We start from the raw sequence: 23,257 nt of genomic DNA, 5'->3' as shown, positions 1-23,257 counted from the left end.
TTGGAAGTTATAAAAAGTATTCCTGAGGATCTGGCACAGGCACTCTGCTCTGGACTTGCTACACAGAAGCACAAACAAGACTGAATGAGACACGGGGGTTCATTATACGCAATATATTGTAAAGATGATCTTACACTCACTCTACTTGCCTTCCCAAATCCTATGCTTTTCAATCCAACCGACATCAGCATTGCTTAGCCTGCTCTCTCACACTGACCAGGAGCTTCTGCATAGCATTTTAACTTGGGTCTAATCATCACCAACAGCACCAATAAGAAAATAATAATTATTCCATTGAAAACAACACACTGGGTATGTGCCCTAGTCTAAAAATAGCTCAGATTCATAAGCTGCTCATTTGAACTCCTGTTGTGTTGAGCAATTGTGTATTTTCACTACTTACTAAAAATACATTAATTAGGGTGTTTTTTACAAAATAAGCCCGTTCTCACTTCTCGGTCTAGCCTTTCAAAAGCCTCCCCATTATCTCTTTGTACGGGTGATTCCTAGTTGCATCTCTGCTCTTCTCATCCTTGGAGACTTGCCTTGTAGGCAGTTGAGCCAAAGATGACTTGCACTGAGCTCTTTGTTGGAGCATTGTGTGTATTATGTCAATGACCCCTAATTGTTAAAATTCAGCAGAGATGAACGGTCAAATTTACATTTTCTTAACACTGAAAATCTCTGGATTCAGGTTTGACAATTGCTTTTGCAAACTTGAGCAAGCATTATACTTGCATTACACAGTATTTGTATAGCTTTCTGCAAATGTTGTAAGTGGCTATGCCTCGTAATGGACATTTATAGTCCACTTGGACCAATTGGTAACTTGATTTAGATCATAAATGGCAACTAGTGATTTCTTGCCCAAGATTATATTGCAGTAAAGGTGCCACTTATCCAGGCACTAATGTAACAACAGGATCAGCAGGGGAGGACAACTTGATCTGTTCCCCACATTTAAGAGCTCAAAAACCTTAACCTTAGAATGGGAGTTCACTGTCAGACTGACTTAAGTAGGGGTTTGGTTAGAGCTGCTGTTAGACCATTAAAAACCTGACTCCCTAACCATTCACTGTTAGCTTGGTTTAGTCAAGAAGCATTTTATAGGTTATTCTCTGCTTTCTTCAAATACATTGTCCACTTAAAGTATATGCTTTTTAAAGCCAAGTAATTGTGTTAAACAAGTACAAATGTTTTCATAAAACAACACTTCACATAATAAATAATATATAAATACTGAAGTTAAGTTTAGGTATTACATACATGTAGGGTATAAATAATTGAAATTATAATTTTAGGCCAATCATTTCATCAAACATGATAATTTTCAGTTACCTATTTATCATTATTGCTTTAACAAAATGTACTCAATTAAAGCTTTAACAATTTGGATGAAGAATCAGGGTAAAGCTTCCACTTTGCTTGGAATGATATGGTTTAATCAAAATTATATTGAAATTTTCTGCAACAAAATAAAATTAAAGGACTCGCTGTAAATAAATCAAAGGTTTATTTGAGTGATGGCAGACTATCCATCATACTTTCTTTGAACCTATGTTTATATATGTAAATGTCTAGTTTTGTCTGAACAAAGAAAATACAGAAACTAAAGCCTTTCAGTACCCTATCAGATGACTATAAAACCAGTAAATATTCTCCATTGAGAAGCAGGATGCAGCAATTTTTTGCCATTTTTGAACAATTCAGTGATTATCAAAATTGTGACAAATTCATTTTGTCTTGATTTTTGTCATTAATCATGACATTCATGATTTTCTTGTAGTTACTCCCATTCCTAACTGTGTTAAACAGTGCACAGCTGAGTCTCAGTTGAGAAAAACACAATGGTGGTGACAACATGATTCTATTTAGATCACCCTGGAGATACTGGGTGCCATGAAGACCACCCAGGAGGGAGAGAGATGATGTTGTGTTTTCTGCTAGACCTTTTTAAATAGACAAATAGCCTCCATTAAGTATTACACCTTATTGTGGCAAGTTCAAAAACCTTTTAGGAGCTTCAAGTTGTTCGTTATTTTTATTGTTCTGAATATTTTTTTGTGCATAGTAGGTAAATGTGTTAATCCACTTTGAAAGTTTGTTCCTGCTGTTTGTGCATCTTGTTCATACTTGAATCTACTTTGGTTAGTTTGCATCTAGGCCTCAATGATTTGGTGTTAGCAGAGGGCAGGTCAGTTTAAAATGTCTCTTTTAATGCTCCATCTCTGTGGTCTTGTCCTGTGAGCAAACACATCTGTCTTCATACTAATGATATGAAGAGAAAGGCTTCAACTTGAGTAGCCCACCAGGCACTCCTCTGATAAAAGAAACAAAAACCACAGCCTTTCATTCTCAGTAAGATTTACAATATTGAGTTTTGGATAAGTGTCGTCATCTTGCAAGCTGTTTTTTATGAATGACTCTAGCGGCAGTAGTTAGCAGGATTGTAAATGATTTCTGGCATACAGTCAAGACAAACCAGTTTTATCTCTTGAACCCAAAGAACGCATTTATTCCTAGTAGCACCATTGTTTCATATTTCACTTAAATTGAGTTTCACTTCAACTGAGTTTCATGCCTCTGATGGAGAACAGAAGTGTGAACAGTGGAGTGCAGAGAGTTTAGTTTAATGATGTGATTTGTGATTGACAAGATAAACTTTATTAACCAAACACAACAGAGCATCTGATTTACAGAACAGATGCATAGAAATCAAACACTAAGATAAAATACACACATGAAAATTAAAGGAAGAGTGCACCAAATCTTATTTATTCCAACATTAATTATATGAGTAATTGGAAGTGATTTAATATATTGGTTTTAGGCTAAAGTGCAAGTGAACACATGCATCCCTACCTTGCCAGGTCACAGGTGTCAAATCATATCGCAGTGCTCACAAAAGCTGCAAAATTTCTTAAATGTCAAATGAAAAATCAAAGATTTCACAACTAATAGTTTCACCTGTTGAAGACATGTAATGTGAATCGGCTCCAGGAAGTCGTCTTTGCAGCATACATGTAATTTAGGATTTGCCATACTTCTCAAGAATCTACAACTACCAGGATAAAAGATAAATGTGTGTGCTGAAGCTCCATGATAACACATTTGCAAAGTTTCTTAATCCAAACAAAGATGGCAGCCATAATTCATACTTACTAACATTAAAAGATTAAACTAATGCAGTCTAATACAACAGACCTGAAATAAATACTACTTTTTTAATATATTTTTTTAAAACTACCTACGTGTTGATCAGTGAAACATGAGACTTTTGCATAATGCAAAATAAATGATGAGTCTAATCCCATCCATACACCTAAAGTCACAGGCAAATGCAGCACGAGTCAACAGGTAACAACTTTTAGCTTTATTTTCATCCAGTGACATACAACCTAAAAGAACATTGGAATTCATGTATTGAAAAGAGGACTAGCAAAAACATGTTTGTTGCACACTCCCATACCAAAGACAATGCTTTTGCTGCTCTTGTATCTAATCTAGTTCAGTTGGAACTAGAAGAATTGCTTTACTGAGACATGTCTGGTACAGGAAAACGAAGAGCTTGTTGGTGAGCACAAATGTCACTGGTGTGTGTGTGTGTGTGTCATTTTGCAGAGCTTCCAGAAAACTGGACGGACACAAGGGAGACCCTACTGGAGGGTATGGTTTTCCAGCTCAAGTACCTGGGGGTCACGATGGTAGAGCAGCCCAAAGGAGAGGAGCTATCTGCAGCAGCTGTCAAGAGGATAGTTGCCACGGTGAGACACACTTTCACCGTTTCATCAGTGAAAAGAACCTGTGCATCACTGAATAAGTTTAAGCTCAGGGCACCTGAAATTTCTTAAGAAACACACTCCTTTCCCTACAAAATGAGTTTCTCACCACCCCATAGAATATTTTCTCCACATCACCTCAGCCACTTGAAAATCATAATCATCCAGTGTTTTTCTCCTGTTTATAGCTTGACTGACAATTCGGTGAAAAGTGAGTTGGTTGGCTGCCAAGATTTCCCTCATTAGGCCCAGGCTGACATTTAGAGGATACAATTAGTTTGGACACTGGCTCAGCCACCTTTATCATTGTATAGAAGGCTTAATGTTATTGGATCTGGCAGTTCAGTGGATAATGAAGTTAACACTGGCAGAATGGTGGCGCTAAGGACACAGTGATGTATCGAGAGGGAGGCGGAGGTTCTGATTGGCCCTAATCTATTGGCTGCCCTTGGTGTCACTTACGCTGCTGGCTCCTTTTGTTTTTCAGACTTGTCATTATGTATAATAAGTGGACTTGGTATGAAATATTATGTCAATTCATAGTTTTAATTTACCCCTGGATTGGATGTTAGGTTCTTATTGTCACAAATTCTTGTTAAACTTTATTTTGCTTTTGCAAACATGTTTGTTAACTGGGTTATGGCATATGTACATTTTTATGTTTATTTAACCCAGCCACTCTGTAGTTTTTGATTATTACAGTCATATTTCCAAAGATCTAATTTACTTTTATTGTCCACTTTTGATCCACAGTCTGGATTTTATGAAAGCTTAATGACAGGAAATCTTTCATAATAATCTCACCATTTTACTATACTGTTATTTTTGGAATCTGTGTTTTGTGTGGCTGGTTTGATTAAAAATTAGCAGTCTGTTGTAATTTACAAAAATGGTTGAAATTTTTTTCCCAAAAAATAATTTGTTCCTTATCTCAGTTTCACTCAGACATCCTAATTTTTGTGGCTTCCACCCCCACCCCTTTTCTATCTTTCAGACTAAAGCAGGTGGAAAAAAACTCCAGAAAGTCACTTTAAAGGTCTCCCCACGAGGAATCATCCTTTATGACAGTGCCTCCAACCAACTGATAGAAAACATCTCCATATACAGGTCAGTCCTTTTCAAGCTCCTGATTGAGTTGGGTGACCTAAGTTATAAAATAATTTTACCCTAAACTTGTCATTATCACTTAAAATAAAGCAAAAGTTGTTTTTCTGATGTTCTTGTTATCATCCATCACTGGAGGAATATGAGTGTGTAGAGAGGGAGAGAGAGAGAGAGAGAGAGAGAGAGAGAGAGAGGGAGGGAAAGGAGTTGTCAGTTCTTCAGCAGTGTGTCCCATCAATCTCAGCTGTCATGGGAGCAGTACAACAGTTGTATGTCTGAGCTTTCTCCTCAGATGTGACTGATACACAAGCACTTCTAATAAATGCCTACAGTTCTCACTTGCTTGCCAGACCCTGCATTCTTAAAGCTGTCTAACCTTCACTGGAATCAAGCTTAAGAGCTAAGCTTAAAGTACTTTTCGAAAATTCCACATTTATGAGTCTACGCATTGAGACAAGAAGGGACTTTCCATCATTTTTCTAAGCATGAACAGCCTTATGTTGTATTTCTTTTAAAAGCTAACAGATTGAGAGCAAAATCCCAGTTGTTTACATTTTTCCTAAGTTATCCTAGAAAAGTTTGATTGTCAAGTTGTCACAGACCATGATGGAAGTGTTCACGGACCATGTTTCCATCTCTCCATTGTCACCTTGGGATTCGGATTTTAGTGTTTTGCATCACTTGTGATTTAACAAGATAGATGGAGAGATAAATATTAAACATCTATGCTGTTTTTTTCCCCTAGACCTTAAGTTACTTTTCCACAAATGTTTGTGTCATAGGTTAAGTAAAATCAAGTAAAAAAGATGTGACTTTCTCTAAACTTTAAGGGTGGATTTCTATTACCACTTGTATAAGCTGTCGTGTTTTCTTTGTAGTTTTGATTCATTCACATATGTGATTGCTGATTATTTTTGATTCATGTGATAGTGATTTATATTTTTTATTGCTTTTTGGTATACAACATTTACGGCAAATATGTATCGATGTTGCTCGTCTGACCAACAACAGAGTGTAAGTAAAGGTGGATGTAAAAAAAAAATGTGCGTTATTTCACTGTTTAGATTTGACTAGATTAGACTTGAAATTAAACTTTGTCACAGCCACTGCTACAGCTATGACTGTGTTGGTTGATGCACCTGATCAGCAGGCCAAACATCATAACAATAACTAGCCAACATGCACCTGTCTCTTTCAGCTCACTTCCCATCTTTTCCGCATAATTGTACATAAATAGTGCATTAATTATAATTGTACATAAATAGTGCATTAATTAAAAGGCTGACTGTCTGAGGTGAGTATAACTGTGACTCCAGTTCTTCTCCCCATACATCTGCTGCTTGAAGATGGACATCCAATTTAAAAAAAAGAGATCTCCTCCATAGACACCAAATTTCTGTGACACCCTCTCTTTAAAGCTTTCACTCATAAATCCCAGTTTAAGACCGCAGATTCTTAAACCTGCCCAAACCTTTCCTTACTTGCTTTTAGTTGTCGATTCCACACATTATATTCCTTAGGCAGTAGTTAACAGAGTGAGTGACTGTCCCACACTGATGTTGGAGCATGGTATTGGAGGCTGGAATGTGACATGAAGGACAGATGGCAGACACTCAGTATATCATGCTTCATCATTTTGGGTCATTCCTCCTCCACCTGGCCAGTTTTGAGCACTACAGCTTAATTTAAGAGACTAATGCCTCAATTATGCACACAACACTGTGTGAGTCAAAGCTGTTAAACAGGTTAATTGACTTGGAGTTCTACTTAATAATTTGTTTCACTAGCCAAAAGGAAGGGCATCACTTATACATAGCAGAACAGATGTCCACACTTCACAGATGTCCATGTGCACAGCAGTCAGATTATAGATGCAGCTGGGTTTAAGAATGCCACAGATTTTTATTCTTTTAGTAAAATTTTATTTGTTTATTTATTAAATAATTTTTAGAGAAATGCCTGGTTGAACAGTTTAATTCAGATTACAGGACTAGATTAAGGGTTTAGAGTTTTTATTAAAGTGTGTGTTGTGTTTTCCCCAGAATATCATATTGCACGGCAGACAAGATGCATGACAAAGTATTTGCCTACATTGTCCAGAACCAACACAATGAGACTCTAGAGTGTCATGCCTTCCTCTGCACTAAGAGAAAAATGGTGAGTGAGTTTCTGGAATTAATTATTCGAGCCATCCACTGTGTGCACAAGTTAGCTGGTAACTGAGATTAATTCAGTAACCTATTCCTGTTATAGACAAAGAGAGACAAATAAACCCACCTTCTTTACATAGAATTTGAAACGACCTGGGTCCAAATATGAAAAACAGGATAAGCTTTACTGGTATTTAATTTGTTTTTGTTTTTTTTATTGGATTTATTCAACATTTGAGAATTAGTCTTTTCAAGAAAGCTGGATGGCAAATATTGATACTACTTTCAACTCTGTACTACGCTACATCCACCCATCCATTCGCTTAGATTAGCTTAGCTTTAATATTAGAAACTGGTAAAATTAGCTACCATGGCTGTGTCTGAAAGTATCAAATGTAGGCTACGCGCAGCTCTAAATCAAGTTTCACATTTTTAAAACTGTTTAGTCAAATTGAACATTATGGCCTTCTCTAAGGCAAGATTCATAGCTGTTTGCGATAATTTAAGTTGTTACATTTAACTCCTGGCATTCTGTGCACTTAAGCAATTTCAATTAAGAACTCCGACCTATTACCCTGCCACACTGAGTCACACTTTACTTGCAATTGTCTAAATATTAAGTTAAGAGAACAACAAGGAGTGAGAACATAAAGGGCAGGGAGACTGTCATTGTTTTTTTTTCATTCTCTCTATCCCTTGAGGTTTATAAAAAGACTGAGCCACTCCCTCATCTTCCCTCCTTCCTTCCCTTACTAATTTAGTTCTGGCCATAGGCCATGTATCCTCCCAGTTGCATACTTACTCTTACTATGGAACCTACAGGTTTCTCTTCCTCCCCTTCAAGTTTCTGTAAAAGAGGCATTTCTTTTTGTTTAGTGGTAAGTTCCTGTTTTTATCTTAGTCATAGTTCCTCAACTTCCTGGAGTTTTCCTTCCTGTGGCTGAAATGCACATGAGTATTATTCATTTTCTTTTATTTGTTCACTGTGCCTGACTGTCTAACTCATGTCTTTCTTTCTGACTCCTTCCAATAGGCCCAGGCGGTAACTTTAACGGTGGCTCAGGCTTTCAGAGTGGCGTTTGAATTCTGGCAGGCTGCCAAGGAAGGTACGCATGATTGCCCCTGACGACAAGAGTGTGACGGATGAGTGAAACAGTTCCTTTCCTTTAACCTCTCCTCCCCCACTGTTATTCTCTCCTCTCACCATATACATCCGTTAACTTCCCTCTTAGTGATAAACAATCATCCTGTCCTTTTTTCACTGAGGTTTCCTGGACAACGTGTATCTTCCTGGTCTTGGCCTTGACAACATCTCAACGGGTCATGTGAAAACTGTAGAACACACACCATGTACAGTACAGCATTGTCCCCATTGATTGGATCAGTTCACATTATAGTGGTTAAATTATTGCCCAGAGACAAGAGAGACCTGTTTTTTAGTTCAGGAAGGCCTCTGCAGCCAGCTCAGTCATTTACATGCACTAAATTAAACAGGTTACACTTGGCTTTTAGTAGACGTAAACAACAAAGCTAGTTTCTGAAATCGCGGTAGTGCATAACTAAATATCATTAACGGAATGTGCCATCATGTTTTTTTTTTTTATTAAGTCTTACTGAAAATTAAACTAACCCAAGGTTCCTCATTGAAATCTAAAAACATTAGTTTCCACTACGGATATGTTTTGTGCTGTGTATCTGAAAAAGACAGAATAGAGGTGGAAGAAAGGCAGAAACCAGCGGTGTCTGTCAGTTAATCTGTGAGCACTGTTTCCAAAAGATATCCATTGTGGTGGAGAAATCCTAATACTCCTATGCTGCATGAATACGCAGTTTTCCAGTAACCAGTTTTCACAAATGCATGTAAGCTCTGTTCACTGATGAGGGAAAAGGAATTAAGGTTAGCCTGTTGCAAAGAGGTGGGGTGCCTATTCTTTTTTTCCTTTCCAGTGAAAAAAGGGCTCAGATGTGTTGGTCCTGAGATTTTTCCTTGATATATTTTATCTTTACTGCTGCTACTTTTTATGTTTATGTTTAATGTCAAATTTCAAAGTAAAGTTTTTGACCTCTCTGAATTTGTAAGCACTTGTAACAACTATGGAGCTAAGCAGACAGTGCATGTGCAGGCACAAATGTGGACACAGCAGGCAATTACTATGTAAGGATGGTTTCACACCCATCTTTTGTACAGCTCAGCAGAACATGCATGTAATTTACTGCATGTAAGGCTCCAGTGTAAATTAGCAGGTCTTTCTGTATAATATTGGCTTTTGCTTCACATCCCCCCTCCAATCTTCATCAACTTTACCTGTGTGTTGCCTGGTAGGTGCTATCTGAATTTTGTGATTAGCAGTTATTGCTGTAGGTCTTATTTTGCACCTGGCACCTTTATCCCCCCCCAAATACACACACAAACACACACACACGCCAATTCTGTTTATTATATGAGGAGGAAAAGAGGAGAGAAATAGAGGGGGATGGGGAGGAGGAGAAGGGCAAGAGAGCATGAAAGGTGGGGTAAAGATGGGTGTTGGGATGGTGTGTGTGTGTAAGAGGGAATGGAAAATTGTGGCGTGTGTGTCAGTGTGAGCTCAGCCCCCCCCCCGACAGATTTGGTGTCTGTGCCATTGATCCTATCTCATGTGAAGTATTTGTATATGTTTAACATTTTTACCCTCTTGTGCTTCTTATGTGGTGTTCAGGAATTAATGCTTTAATTTGGGTATGTTTCCATTTTGGGGGTGTATGACCTTCTTTTTTTTTTTTTTCCCCAATAAGATCAAGGTCACAGGCTAACGCCGCTTAATTTGGTTGCTTGTATTTTTGAGTTTAATATTAAATTTGGTGCCTTGCTTATGCTTTGTTTTGCTTACCTTTCTTCACCTCCTATCAAATCAGGCTTTATAACCCATTTAATTTGCAGAGCTGCTCTCCATTAGTTCAATATGGTCTCACTGATAATGGTACAGATTTTAGATGGTAGGGGGTTAGAGAGGGGGAAATGAGTAGTCTTTAAAAAGTCTCAATCTCTTGTAGCAGTGAGGAAGAAAGAGGGAAAAATATCCTTTGGAGTCTGATTAATTAAAGTTACAAGAACCTTAAAGATCACGGCACGAAGTGGGGGTATCTACTCTGTCTCTGTAGTTTGCAGCTTTTTATTAAAAATTCTCCTCCACCACCGACAGTGGTGCTCCACAGCTCACCACATACTCCTGACCCACATTCCACCGTATGTAACAGCTTTCATTTCTGAAAATATTAAAATAATCACTGTACTGTCAGCTTGAATGTCTTTAGGTTTGTACCATGTTTAACAGCATTTTGATCCTCCAGTTAGACTAAAAAAGGCCATGGGAACAAACAAAGTGCTAGGGGAGTCCCTAAGATACCTAGACTTCTGGGAAGTGGTTACAGGGGGCTATCATCCTAGTCATCCTAGTCTCATGGTTTCCTGTGTGACTTCTTTAATTGTTTAAGCATCTGCATAGCCTTCACATGTGAAACTGTGACTTTATGGCAGAGTTGAGCGTTTGTGTGCATTCCTGGGTTGACTCATAGAAGTTTGTCCAAAAATAATAACATTATTACTCCTATCTGGTCACAAATTGTCAGAGTGAAGCATATTTGATGATACTTGGGGAAACTGTTCCTGTCTGATATATAGGAGAGCTCTAGAGGAGTCCAGGGTTGACTTTGTGCAGGATACACATTAGGGCCCTGCATACTCCATATTTACGCTTTACTTTGCTGTAAGGAATAAAAATTTCTGAACTCAATTTTGCTGAAACAATGAAGTTTTTTTTTTCTATATTTGCTATAGGTTTCAGTGCAGTGAAGTGATACTGAGATGCTTTATAACTGGTGGCTTAACTCTGCTCTGTTTAGGAGAATTGGAGTGCAGGAAATCTAATGAGCGCTGTTTCCAGTTTCACTTAATAACCGCAATGTGTTGTGAACCTTTGGTGTGAGTAGAGCTTATTATGTGGCTGCCTCACATGCCATGCCAGGTCATGTCATGCCATGTCTACTCTCGTTAAATACTTAAGTTATTGCACTCACTGCATATATTTATTCAATCTGTGAAGAAGGCTTCTAAGTTTTAGCTGGCAAACAGCTTGAGTAATAGGCTTAAACATATCTGCCATTTTATTGCTGCTAATTAGTTTACATACATTTATATTGCATTGATATGCTTGGCTAGTGAAACATACTTGTTTTTAGTTGCTTGAAAAGTAAATGACTCCTTTTGAAAATTATAAGTTTTTGAGCTTGCTTGTTTTCGCTGACTCTTTTTTTTTTTTCCTCCTCTACCCTTTGCCACATCCGGCACAGAGAAAGAGAAACGAGTGAAGTCAAGTTCAGACGGGGAAGGAGCCAGTAATTCCCAGTCAGACAGCTCGGCTAGCCTGGGCAGCCTGAAGGGAGGAGGTGAGAAATGTCACCCACCATCACGTCTCTCTCTCTCACACACTCTCATGCTCTAGCTCTCTCTGCTTCTCAGTCACAGAAGTCATAGCCTCGGGAAAGAGAATACAGCCACTTTTCAGAGGTTGGCCTATATTGACTCTGCAGGTCAGCTGAGAACAATGTACATTATCTTGTTTATTCTTTCTCAACAATAAATTGCCCTCTTACAGTAAGCTCCATGGCATTTTAAAATAAATAACTCTTCATGGACACACAATCCTTTGGAAACTTTGGAAACACTATTACAGCCCTGTTTGTGTACAAAGCATGAAAGCCCTACATATTCTGTGACCCCATTGTTCAGTTTGATTCCAGTGATGTAGACATGCCTCGTGCCTCCTAAACATGTTGTTGGCATCAACTGAGCCAGACAACCTCGAGGCAATATTAGCTGCATGTGTTGATCACAGCCTAAGGTAAAATTAGATGAGAAGCATCTTACTGCCAGTGGCACAGTAGATCTGCACTTGCTCTCCATACAGCTTTCTTTTTTATTTCTCTCTGCTTATCTTTTTCCTGTCCGACTTTGAATGCCACAATTAGTGTTTTCCCTAATGCTTTGGGTATTAGAGGATGTAGTGTGAGACAACAAACGGTAACTCCAAAAACCTCTATAAACACTAATAATGCAGACAAGTGTTATAAGGATGGCCCACAGTGAGAAGTTTGGTTTGCATTTTTGAACTAAAATTATCCCACTGACCATTCTGTCTGGCCTTTGCTTGCCAACGACCAGGTTTTTTTAAAGCAAATTGGCATAATTATACAGCAGAGTAATACACACTTCTAGAAGCAGCATAGCCCCTATTAGAATAAAGCTGAGGATTTCTGCCCTGACAGATGTTTTCAGCACTATTCTTAAAGCAGTAATTGGGGACAGCAAAGGTTTACAGCTACCAGAAGGTTACATTTAAGTACCCTTCACTCTGGCTGATCAAATGGCATGCCACTGAGTCAGGGGGACTTTGGAGATCCGTGGTGTTTTCAGAGGTGAGTCAGCTTTATTAATAACACATGTTGCCACTAAATCTCTCCTGGTGCCAGGCTTCTCGCTGTGATGCAAAATATAAATGCCATTTCTTCCTGTACTAACCAGATCGATTTGTATTCTTGAGACTAATCATCCTTACGCTGTCAGATCATGAATTCTTCCCATTATTGTAAACTTACAATAAGATACATGGCACAAAACTAGGTCACAAGGTGACATATTAATATTAAGTCCAAAACTGAAACATATTTATTTTCAAAAACTGTAAATAAACCTGTAAATCAACTAATAAAGCCTTTGATAATTTCTTAAAGAACTAAATAAATGGGCCAACTTGGTGTTTTCTCACAGAGCACCACTTAAACAAACGCTTAAGCTCTCAAACTAGGGGCATTTCCTCAGATGAGTCTTCATCCCCCTCTCCCTCCCCATGATTGCCAGTCATAGTCCCAAAATATTGTTATATCCTTAAATTTGCAGAAGAATCTAAATGCCTTTTGAACCAGTGTTGACAGAGAAGACAGGTAAAGGGGAATTGTGATTGCATGCTGACTCAGTTGTACTGTATTTGAGCTTCCTTTTTAAACATAGTTTTTGGGGAAAAGGTAAATTAATGAGCCAAGTTTCACCACTAAAATGTGTGCATAATAGAGTTAGATTGTAGCATTAGAAGAGTCAGTGAGGTTTTACTATTCTTAGTGGACAACATTGGGCCTAAAGACTAGACAGAAATTAGTGTTGACTCACATTATTGACACACATTAATCATCAGGCAAGCCCATTAAAAGCCAATCTCATTTGAGATCAGTGGTGTCACTGGTTGGTTTTGCAATTCGGGGATTGCTCAATGCTCACTTACCACAAAGTGACTATTCACAGATGAGGCTTAATAAGACGTCGACCTAAATAATTAGTGTGGCAGTATACGTGGCCCATGCATGCTGCTGTTTACCGTTTCATGAGAAAATGTTAATCAAAAACACTAAACATATATTCATAATTACACTGTTGTCCCCATCATTAGTGCATTCTTCTAACTGCAGTGGGATTGCATATATTTGTTGTTTGTGAATTTTAATGGATATTTATTTCACTTGTTTTATATTGTAGAGGCAGCCACAGGGAAACTTCTGGACTTAGCTGAGGGAGCCAATGAGGCAATCGTCCACTCAGGAACGAAGCAGAATGACTTGGATCCCTTTATGGTGCATAATCACGCAACAGAAAACAACAATACTGTATGGGTAAGACAAGAGTTGGGCTGGTCAGTAAGTTTCAGATGTTTAGGGTTGATGACATGAATGCCATGCAGCAAATACTGAGTAATTAGCCAAAGTGATCAGTGATGTACAGTACCTGTCTGTAGTTAAAGTGCTGCCAAGCGGAGGTAGACAATAGCCCATTTATCTGAACTGGCCTTGTTTTTTGGCCACATAGTTGGGGAGGGTGTGGGCTGAAAATGGCCACTGTATGGCGTGCGTATCTCGTGAAGAAGTACTTCCTTCTATTTGTACTTCTTGTATTCTTCTTTTTCTGTATTTCTTTTCATCTTTGTTTTTCATCTTAACTAATTTGCGTGTGTTCTGTCTTCCAGGAGCTGGAGGACGGTTTGGATGAGGCTTTCTCAAGGTGAGAACTAGTGGAGATCTGCTAAACAGCCACATAAAATCCTGTTCTGGAAATGGCGTCCTGCGGTTTGGGCTGCTTTCATAATAAACACAGCCTCTCCCTCTACTCTGTTCACCCTATTGCGCTTCCACAGACAGGAGACAGGCTCCGTTTACAGGACCTGGCACAGCTGACACCCTCCCTGAGTCATGCTGCTTTGGGTAGACTCAGTTTATGATTATCTCAGGCCCACACACTGATTTTTATTTGAGCTGAGGAAGCCTGTGATTACAAATGGGTGCTACACATTTCTTGGTGTTTATATTCCAAAATTATAGAGAAGTAATTTTATTTTGCCGCATACTATAACAAAGAGAGAAACTCTGGAAATTGATTTGGTTTCATGTATAAGGATGACAGTAAAGTCCATAGGGCATGCTGATTGGAACTCCTTAAACTGTATATATCAACAACAAAATAATCGAGAGTGGAGTCACAGTGAGTCCACTGTGATTAATGTTTGAATTTAGTGTTTATCAGCAGATAAACTGTGGTGGTCCGCTGTCTGGTTGCATGTTTACGAGTATTTTACCAGGCTGTGAAAAAGACTAATTCAACCTCTTTATCAGTGTTTTTTTGTTTTTATTTTATTATTTTTGCTGCCTTTCATTTCCTGGCCTTCCTTATTCTCTCACTGTCATTCAGTGAAAGAGGGACTGGCCTGCACTGTATCTGTAATCAAGCACTGAGAGGCCATTTTAGCCTTGTTATCAGATGGATTATGTGTGTGGACACTGTAATTACATACTTGCGCTGTTAATCACCTCACTCTGGGATTAATGAAGATGCTCCCTGCATATGCAGAGGTCCATCCACTTGTAGCTTTCTGTAATTAAAAGATGTTCAGGGCCAACATCTTTATCTATCAGAAGAACCTGAAGCTGTGGAGTTAACTATACTGTACATAATACTTGATGTTTGGTACATACTTTTATGCACAAGGACTGAAGTATGCTCTCGATTAATGTATTGTGTATATAGTTATGTCACACAAATGTCATCACTTATCATCTCTGCTTTCCCACAGCATTATTTTAGTTTACAAAAAACAGTGAACTATAAACAGCAGAGATTCATGATCAGGGAATGTAACTTGACAAAGATGCACCATATAATTGAGAGCTTCTTTGTGACAGGCAAAGATTGTCTTTATTGTTTATTCCTAGTTTCAATTAAAGCATAATCTCTCACTAGCACACTAACCACTGTGGAAACTGTTTATGGGCTTCAGGGTGTCCTCCCAACAAGCTGGATGGAGACCGTGCAACAGGCAGCAGCTTGTGGGCATTACAAAACCATCTGCTCATACTGCAGTCCCAAAGTAGCTGTTTCTAGGTTTATTTGCATCTTTGTTTTTTTTATGAATCACACTTAAATTGGCTTAGCTGTTTTTATATGAATTGTATAGTAAATCTTAAATTGTCTGGGGTGTTGTGTTTTGTTTTGTTTTTTGGCGTTTAAGAGCCTGCACTGCCATCTGCTGGTTGTGAAGTGTTGATGGAAGACATTCTGGTCAATATGGTTGGACATATATTTTTGTTTGTTCTTTTAAAACAGAGAAAAAATTAGTCTTGTTTTTAATTATGGCCATTTAGCTCGATTACAATTTTTTTGTTGGTCAAATGCAAGGATAACCATTTAAATCTAAAGCCAAACTGGTGTCACATATGTACCAGTTGACTTTGCTATGAGGCACTGAACTAGGATTTAATTGTTGCCTGACTCTTAATGTTTCCTTTGCACCCCCAGCCGCAGTCTGGATAGCTTTGAATCCTACTCAGGTAAAAATGTCCTTCATTGAATCTTGTGACTTCCACTTCATTGTCGCCCAAACAACCCAGCATTCAAGCCTGCTCATCTGCCTGGACATTGGTGTTCAACTAGTTAAATTACAACACATGTAGTTTTAAATTTCCTTTTGATGTCATTCATCATTAACATAGCTCAGACACTTAGCTTGACTTAGATGTGTATTATGTGGGGAAACCCTTCCCATTGTCATTCCACGAATTTGATCCATTCCTGAGCTTTATAAAAGACATTTGCCACAGAACCTGTCTGCGTCTACATTACAAATATGTTTTGTCTCAACCTCACATTCATTAGCTTCCCCCACCGTTCGTGATATGATACTGAATGAATGATGTCATGTGCAATGAAAATGGTCTGTTGTCAGACGTAGGTCTAACATGATTGTGTTTCATTAGGCATTTATGTGGGAATGGGCTTGTGTTCCCATGACTAGTTCACAGTGTCAGTCATTTTTATAGCCACATATGGGTTTGCTATCACAATTTCTTCCATCACAAATTGGAATGCCACTGTGTTTATACTTTATTTTTATGTACACTGTAGCTATCATCACAAGCATTGTTAATCAAATGAATTGAAATTAGTAGCAACAGTTACTTTGGTCATTATCCAGGATTGATCTGTGCAGAAGATAATGAAATCTCTCTCTTCCTTTAGACTCGCTGAGTCTCGCACTAACCCCCAGGTCCTGGACATTGGGGTAAACCCTCAGGACTTCAACACGGAAGAGTGCCAGTCCCCAGGTAAATGGGACCAAGGAGACACAGACATACCTGCACAAAAAGACACTTTTGGATTCTAAAGTCAAGCCTCCACAAAGAAGAGAGAAATGCAAGGGGATCAGGAGAAATCGTGGTAAAACATGGTAGAAAACTGGAAAAACGGCAAGAGACTTTTATAACATCAGTAAGGTTCCCATTTTCTCCCGACTGCCACGTCCTCTTAGTGGTGTTACTGCATCAGGACCATTTACAGGAAGGGCAACATGAGCAGAGTGCTCACAGAACAGGCCAAAGCAATACAAAACAATTTATTCTTTTTCTATTGAAAAACTTGCAGTTATTTAAGGTTTGTTACATTACTTCCTTTATGACATGTTTACCCATTCAGAGTTTGTAATGTTTTTGTGATATGTGCTTGTGTACATTGCGTTAAAGTGTGTGGATGTACAGTGTGACGTGAGTTTGCAGAAGTTTAAGTGAGATAAAGGTCAACATGGGTGCTGTCACATTTTATTTACTTCAAGATGGAGAAATGTAACTGGATTAGAGGGAAAACTTGGCAGGTCTAGTATTGCAAAAAAATAAAAATAAAGTTACTACCTATGTGCTTCAGGATTTCTTTGGGCAACAAAAGCTTTAATTGTATGTATGTTTTGGTCAGAGTGTTTGTGTGAAAAAGTAATACGAACAAAATGACAATCTTATTGTTTTCTAATGCAAAATCTATTTTTGCACTCAGTATTCATCAATCTGTCAAAGCACACATTTCATGGAAGGGAATTTAATGTTAAACATCAAGCTTATTATTTAGGTACTTATACAGTACAGTGCCTGTATGGACTTCTCTCCTTGGACTTTTTTACAATTTTCACAGTGACTATTTTGAACTTTATTTGGACAGAGATAGATGGATTGAAGTAGAATGAGACATTAATGCTACTGTATTTTCCCTGACCATCTCAAAGTCTTATCAGTTATCTAAAAACATGGAAGTCCAAGGTTGTAAGTGTGTTTTATGTGGCACTCTACCACTGTCAGTTAAATTATAATGTAACATTGACTTTGCATTTTTGGGGGGTTCGCAGTGTTATATTTTTTCTTTATTTTATGTATGAATTTAATTTAACTAATTTACATAAATTTTAATAAAAGTACAAATGTGTCTGTTTGCAATTATTCCAAAATCAAAGTTTCATTTTTGTAAACTCTGACATGAGTCTATCTTCCCCTTTTTACCTAGTTTTTAATTTGCAAAACCATGGAAGAAAAATTTTAGCAAACTTGTATCTAGTTAAAAGGCAAGTTCGGTTTTGTTTGCTGAGCCTTCAGAAAGCTCACACCACTAGTTTAGAAAATATACTATGTTAGCCACAGAGCAAAAGCTATGCTTGAGTTGTAGCATATTGTTAAGTTGTTTTTTTTTTTAAATGGCATAAATCCATTCAGCCTGTTCAAATACAACTGCACACGTAGCGACTGCACTCAGCTATACACTGACAAATGGCAATGGTCGTAAACCCATGTCTGCTGTAAAATAGGAAACAAGTAAGATAATAGCAAAAGGTCACACAATTCCCTCCAGCTGTTCTATACTGCAGGCAGCTACGTTATTATATAAAGCATGATGCACTAGAATGAGAATACTAGAATACTAGTTAAAGCTTGTGTTTCACTACTTGACTAAGAATTCCTTATCCTTGGCTTAACTGTCAGCTTTATTTATGGATATACACACAGAAACCAGATCGTAGAGGGGAGGTCTCAGATTTGATCATTTAATGTAAATGTAATCTAATGTAAAACCTTTCTGGACTTAAATGTATCTAAAATCAAGGACTGAATTATTGATTTGGGCCTGATCTGGTGACCCTTAACTCACAGGATGAGCCGAAAGGAGAAACAATTCTGATATGCTGCTGGATGTGACCAACTGAGCACGACTACCCAGTGAGGTTGGGAGGGTCTCAGAGGTTGGCACCTACAGAAGCCACAAATACAGTTCTCTTTTTTAATAGCATTATCTTGTGATAATGGAATTGTGTTCTTATCTCAGGATAATTATTGTGATATTGTGATATTTTTTCTCATTATCTTGGGAAAATAATACAGATATATTTAGTCAAATCCAAAGGAATGTCTCGGCTTCTATAGGTCACAATTAATGCCTTTTCCTTTAAAGTTTGTGCAAAAAAATGTGATTGTGCCATAATTACATCTACTTATGTTAAGTACAGATTCGTAAAAAATGTAATTAAGTACAGGTGACAGTTTGCTGTTGAGTGGTGCACATCAAACCCTGTAAAACGTCTGTTAACAATATGATCGCACTGTGATGTCCTTGTCAAAATAAAACCATCCACTGCAGTAAGGAATCACTAATCACATATATCACGCCTTGCATCCGAATCTAATTGTCGTTATTAATCCTTAAGAGATGCTAGGGACATTTTGTGACATTCAGTTTTTTATTTTCAACCCATTTTGGCAGTGTTGAATGAAGATAGCTGACATTTGCCAGAGGATATTCATAAAAATAAAATCCTAACGACAAAAAATGCAAAAATGCATTAAAAATGTAATTTTTGATCCCAGATTTATCTTTCATTTTGGACGACTGGCCTTCTATTTTTACATTGTCAACCAGATGGCGCTATGTTTTCCTATTCAAAGCGTGCAAAGAAAATGTAACACTTTTTCGATTTTCTGCAAGCGTGTGTGTGTATGTCCAAATTCATAAGTGTTTCCTCTTAGAAGGGCCATATTTGTTTTACTTAAAAGAAACTGTGGAGTTATGTAAAAAAATGGCTTTAAAGGATTAAAACATATATAATTAATATTTGATATGTTTATTTCAGACTGAAGTGGTTTTAAAAGATTCGTAGTTTACAGCGAAAACAAATATTAATACATAATATTTTACAACATTTTTGGGAAGGTGACATATTTTGTCATTATGTTTAAATGTGTTAGGATTGTAAAGGACCTTCCACGGTGTTATCAGGTTTCAGAAGGATGACAAAAGTAGCTTTCAAAATAAAAGCGTTCACTTCGTCCTCAGATACACCGTGCATTATTTTTGGGGCTGTTTTTATTTTTTTATGGTGATTCTGTAAAATTATTTTAAATTAAATGTCAGTATGTGATGTTTATGTGATAGTTAATAAATACACAATAAATAAATGTAATATTTTGAAGGAAGTAAGTGTAGTTATAAAGCCGGTTTCGTTAGCGCCTACGGAATTTGCATTTTGCCAGCTTGGTGCGAAGGATGGCCACTCTCTGCATGCTTACGCTGCTGTGCTTGTGTGAGTAATCGATTACTTCAACGAATATCTGAGAGTAAAACTGTGGCTGAACTGTGGAGTCTGTAAATCGTTGTCTTAAATCTCCTGAAATATGTTTTTTTTTTTTTTTTGCACTGCGCGTTTTGTGTGACAGCAAACTTCTGTAGGTAGTGGACGTAAAGTTACTGTTTTACAGGGAAACTGGTCACACAGCAGTATCATTTGACCAGCTCATTTACTAATTACTGAACACGGCGGTCATCGGGAGCATGGGGAGTTGTCCTGACATGCCTTCCGGAGAGGGGGTGACGTTTTCGAAATTGGTTTCGAACACACCGATAACAGACCGCTTGAGCTTTTTATGTGAAGGTGACGCGGTGCTGAAAAAGACATTTAGTAATCAGGTCTAATGTTACGAGTGTTGGTTCATTTTGTTTAATTCAGTCACCGAGGGTAAACCGGAACCGTGCACTCTGTGAGCTAATGGTATAGTTTAATCTAGTCTTGACAGCATTTAATAATCAAACCTTGCTCCTTGTTTTGTATGCAGGTGGAGTTTTGCAATTTTGTATTGCACAAGATATCAACTGCATAGTCGTTCCAGATGCTGGCCAAATAACTTACATTGTAAACATCTCCAAAGTGCCTCATGACTCAGACTGTGATTACTCATGGACCAGCCCGGGTGTAAGTTAGTTTCCTCATGTTATGCAGTATTCTTTGTCTCGTTGACTCAGTTGTTACTATACGTGCAATGCAGATACTAAAACATTCCCACTTATGTGTAATGGATTGATCTCTTTCTTGCCTTTAGAACCTTGTCATTGGAAATAATGAGGACCAAAACACCACAGTGGTGAGAAATAAGAGCATCAGCTCTCTCATCCTTTCTACATGCTTCAATGAGGTCAGCTATATAAGGCGCTGTGTGTCAGAGGTATTACACCTTTTCTCATGCAAAATATATAAGATGTAAAAACAATACAGCAAGGAATAAGTTTCTCACAAATCTGGGGTAACCTATTGTACTTTAAGTACTAAGGTGTACTCCGAAAAATGAAACATTTCAGTTTTCCTTGGGACTCACAACACTATCTATAATAAGCTATAATAGGTTCCAACTCTAAATTTCTAAACCTCAGAGCCAAAGATACTTGAAAATGTTATTTCTTCTGCAAATATACAGTCAATAATAATCTGACAGTATTGTCCCTTTGTTTTTTCTCCATAGGGGACTGAATACAGAAGGACGTGTACCTGTTAGTAATTCCTGTCACAGGCATTCTTTTTTACCTTGTATCAAATTTTCTTAAGTTATACAGAGGCAAGAAAAAGTGTGTGAACCATTTATAATGACCTGGTTTTATAGTTTTAAAGTTAAAAGTACAAACAAGATGTTTATTATTGACAACCTTTTAAAGTGCGGCAAGGAAAAGCAAGTGATCACAGATTTCAATACAACCTAATTTAAATCAGGACTGTACTCTTACTCTTACTACAAAATTAATCTTTGAAGAGCACTCGACTTGGATAAATTTTGAAAGTGTATTTCTTTTGTAGTTGCTCTCTGTAGAAATGGGAGCCAAGATAACCTCCAAAGCACAACACAGTATCTCAACTAGGTAAAGAAGCACCTTAGAATAACATAAAGAAATGGAGGAATCTCTGGAACTGGTTACCAACTGGTTCCTAATCCTATGAAACACAAAAACTTCAACAGGCATGACCTCAACCAATGATTTGGAACGATCGGAAGAGACCAAAAAGAATATGGCTGAGGGAAATCAGTTAAATAAGGAAGAATTGTTCAAATTCCTCCTAAAGGTTGTGCAGGTCTAATCCACTGCTACAGGTACAAATTATTTATGGTAATTGCAGTCAAATGAGATTCAACCATTACTTTGTAATGCTTGATAGTGCATTCAGTAATAACATAACTATAATTGCACATTGTTTGTCTACACTTGTTACCAAAGTGAAAATCAGATGAGATTCTATGATCAATTAATGCAGAAAACCAGGCTATTAACATAACATTTTCCAGCCACTGTATGCTTGGTGGTAATATGTGACTTTTCTTAACGTGATTATGAGTGTATACAGTGTAAAGTATGCACGTCCATTAATCCAATGTTCTGATGTAAGGATGTCCTCTTTTTACAGTCGACTGCAGTGAAAATGCTTTACTTCAGACAAAAATTAATGTTGAAAATGGTAAGTCTGTTTCAGAAATGAGTTTCATCTTAGATGACTGGCTAACTTAAAAAATGAGATGTGAATTGGACATACGAAATAATTTGCACTGAGCACAAATTCTACTGATGTGTGTGTCTCACACGGTTTTATGGTTCACTGATGAGATAAGATGATGTAATGTTGCATCAAGTCTCTGTAAAGCTCTTCCTCTTTGATTTGCACTTGCAACACCACATTTTTTGTCCTCAAAGCAGTTTTTCTATTCATAGAAAACCTACAGATGTTTGCTACTGATTTACAAAAGCAAAGTAATACAGTATTTTATTTTCTTCATTTCTCCCTTTTATAAACATTTATCAGCTATTATCAGACTCACCCTCAGCTCACAGAGAGAACATGTGGATGGAGTGGGGATTAATTGTATGACACTCCACGGACACTGAGTGACAAACAAATTGTGATAGTTACTGAATCTGCTTTTCCTCAAATTGATTTATTGTATTTTTATTTGACAGATGGACCATACAAATGGATTGTTGCTGTGATTGTCATTCTCCTGCTGGTGGTGATTGGGGCTGTTTGTTCATACTACAGAGATAAAATTCTCAAAAAGTAAAAAGGATTTAAATCACTATATAGAATGACATGCATGCCCTTTAGCTGGCAAGGTTTTGATAATGTTTTCTTTTTATTTGTAGAGCATGCAGCTTTAATGGAGGCACCTACACAGGCGTGACATTGTTCAACATGCAGCCCATAACTGGCTGATGTGGAGGTGGAGACAGAGTACGAAGAAGCTTGTGCTTCTATTTTTTTAATCCTTCTTTCCATAAAATCTGTTGTCATGTTTTTATATATTCACTGCCTAAGAAGGTGCCTTTTGATTTTGATTTTTTAAGAGAGAATCCAAAACTAGACCATCATTTAGAGTGGTTTCTTAGCGAATACCGGACGAGTAACAATCTTAAACCTATTTGTGCTCCTAATTTCTACTTAATAACAATACTTAGCTAATCCACTCTTAATCAGGTTTTCATGTGAGCATACCACTGCTGCAGGGAAATGGTCCAGGGCAGTCTTGATATGA

General features: G+C 37.7%; 1 protein-coding gene across 4 annotated transcripts in view; it reads left to right on the top strand.

Moving 5' to 3' along the window:
• ldlrap1b (low density lipoprotein receptor adaptor protein 1b) overlaps positions 1 to 17,852 on the top strand; it is a 27,533-nt gene extending 9,681 nt beyond the window's left edge. Inside the window, exons 2-10 of one of the 4 annotated variants that reach the window (XM_067479790.1) lie at positions 3,622 to 3,764; positions 4,774 to 4,886; positions 6,926 to 7,040; positions 8,067 to 8,139; positions 11,363 to 11,458; positions 13,599 to 13,693; positions 14,083 to 14,117; positions 15,906 to 15,937; positions 16,626 to 17,852. In XM_067479790.1, coding sequence (XP_067335891.1) covers positions 3,622 to 3,764; positions 4,774 to 4,886; positions 6,926 to 7,040; positions 8,067 to 8,139; positions 11,363 to 11,458; positions 13,599 to 13,693; positions 14,083 to 14,117; positions 15,906 to 15,937; positions 16,626 to 16,672 — 749 coding nt within the window. In that variant the 3' untranslated portion in view covers positions 16,673 to 17,852. Of the gene's footprint in view, positions 1 to 3,621; positions 3,765 to 4,773; positions 4,887 to 6,925; positions 7,041 to 8,066; positions 8,140 to 11,362; positions 11,459 to 13,598; positions 13,733 to 14,082; positions 14,118 to 15,905; positions 15,938 to 16,625 lie in introns of all 4 variants that reach the window. The other 3 variants (XM_067479789.1, XM_067479788.1, XM_067479787.1) reach the window with 3 other exon arrangements.
• The last annotated feature ends 5,405 nt before the right edge of the window (positions 17,853 to 23,257 follow it).

This window comes from Channa argus, chromosome 16, assembly GCF_033026475.1.
Source record: "Channa argus isolate prfri chromosome 16, Channa argus male v1.0, whole genome shotgun sequence".
NCBI lineage: Eukaryota > Metazoa > Chordata > Actinopteri > Anabantiformes > Channidae > Channa > Channa argus.
This window is presented reverse-complemented; position numbering and strand designations above follow the sequence as displayed.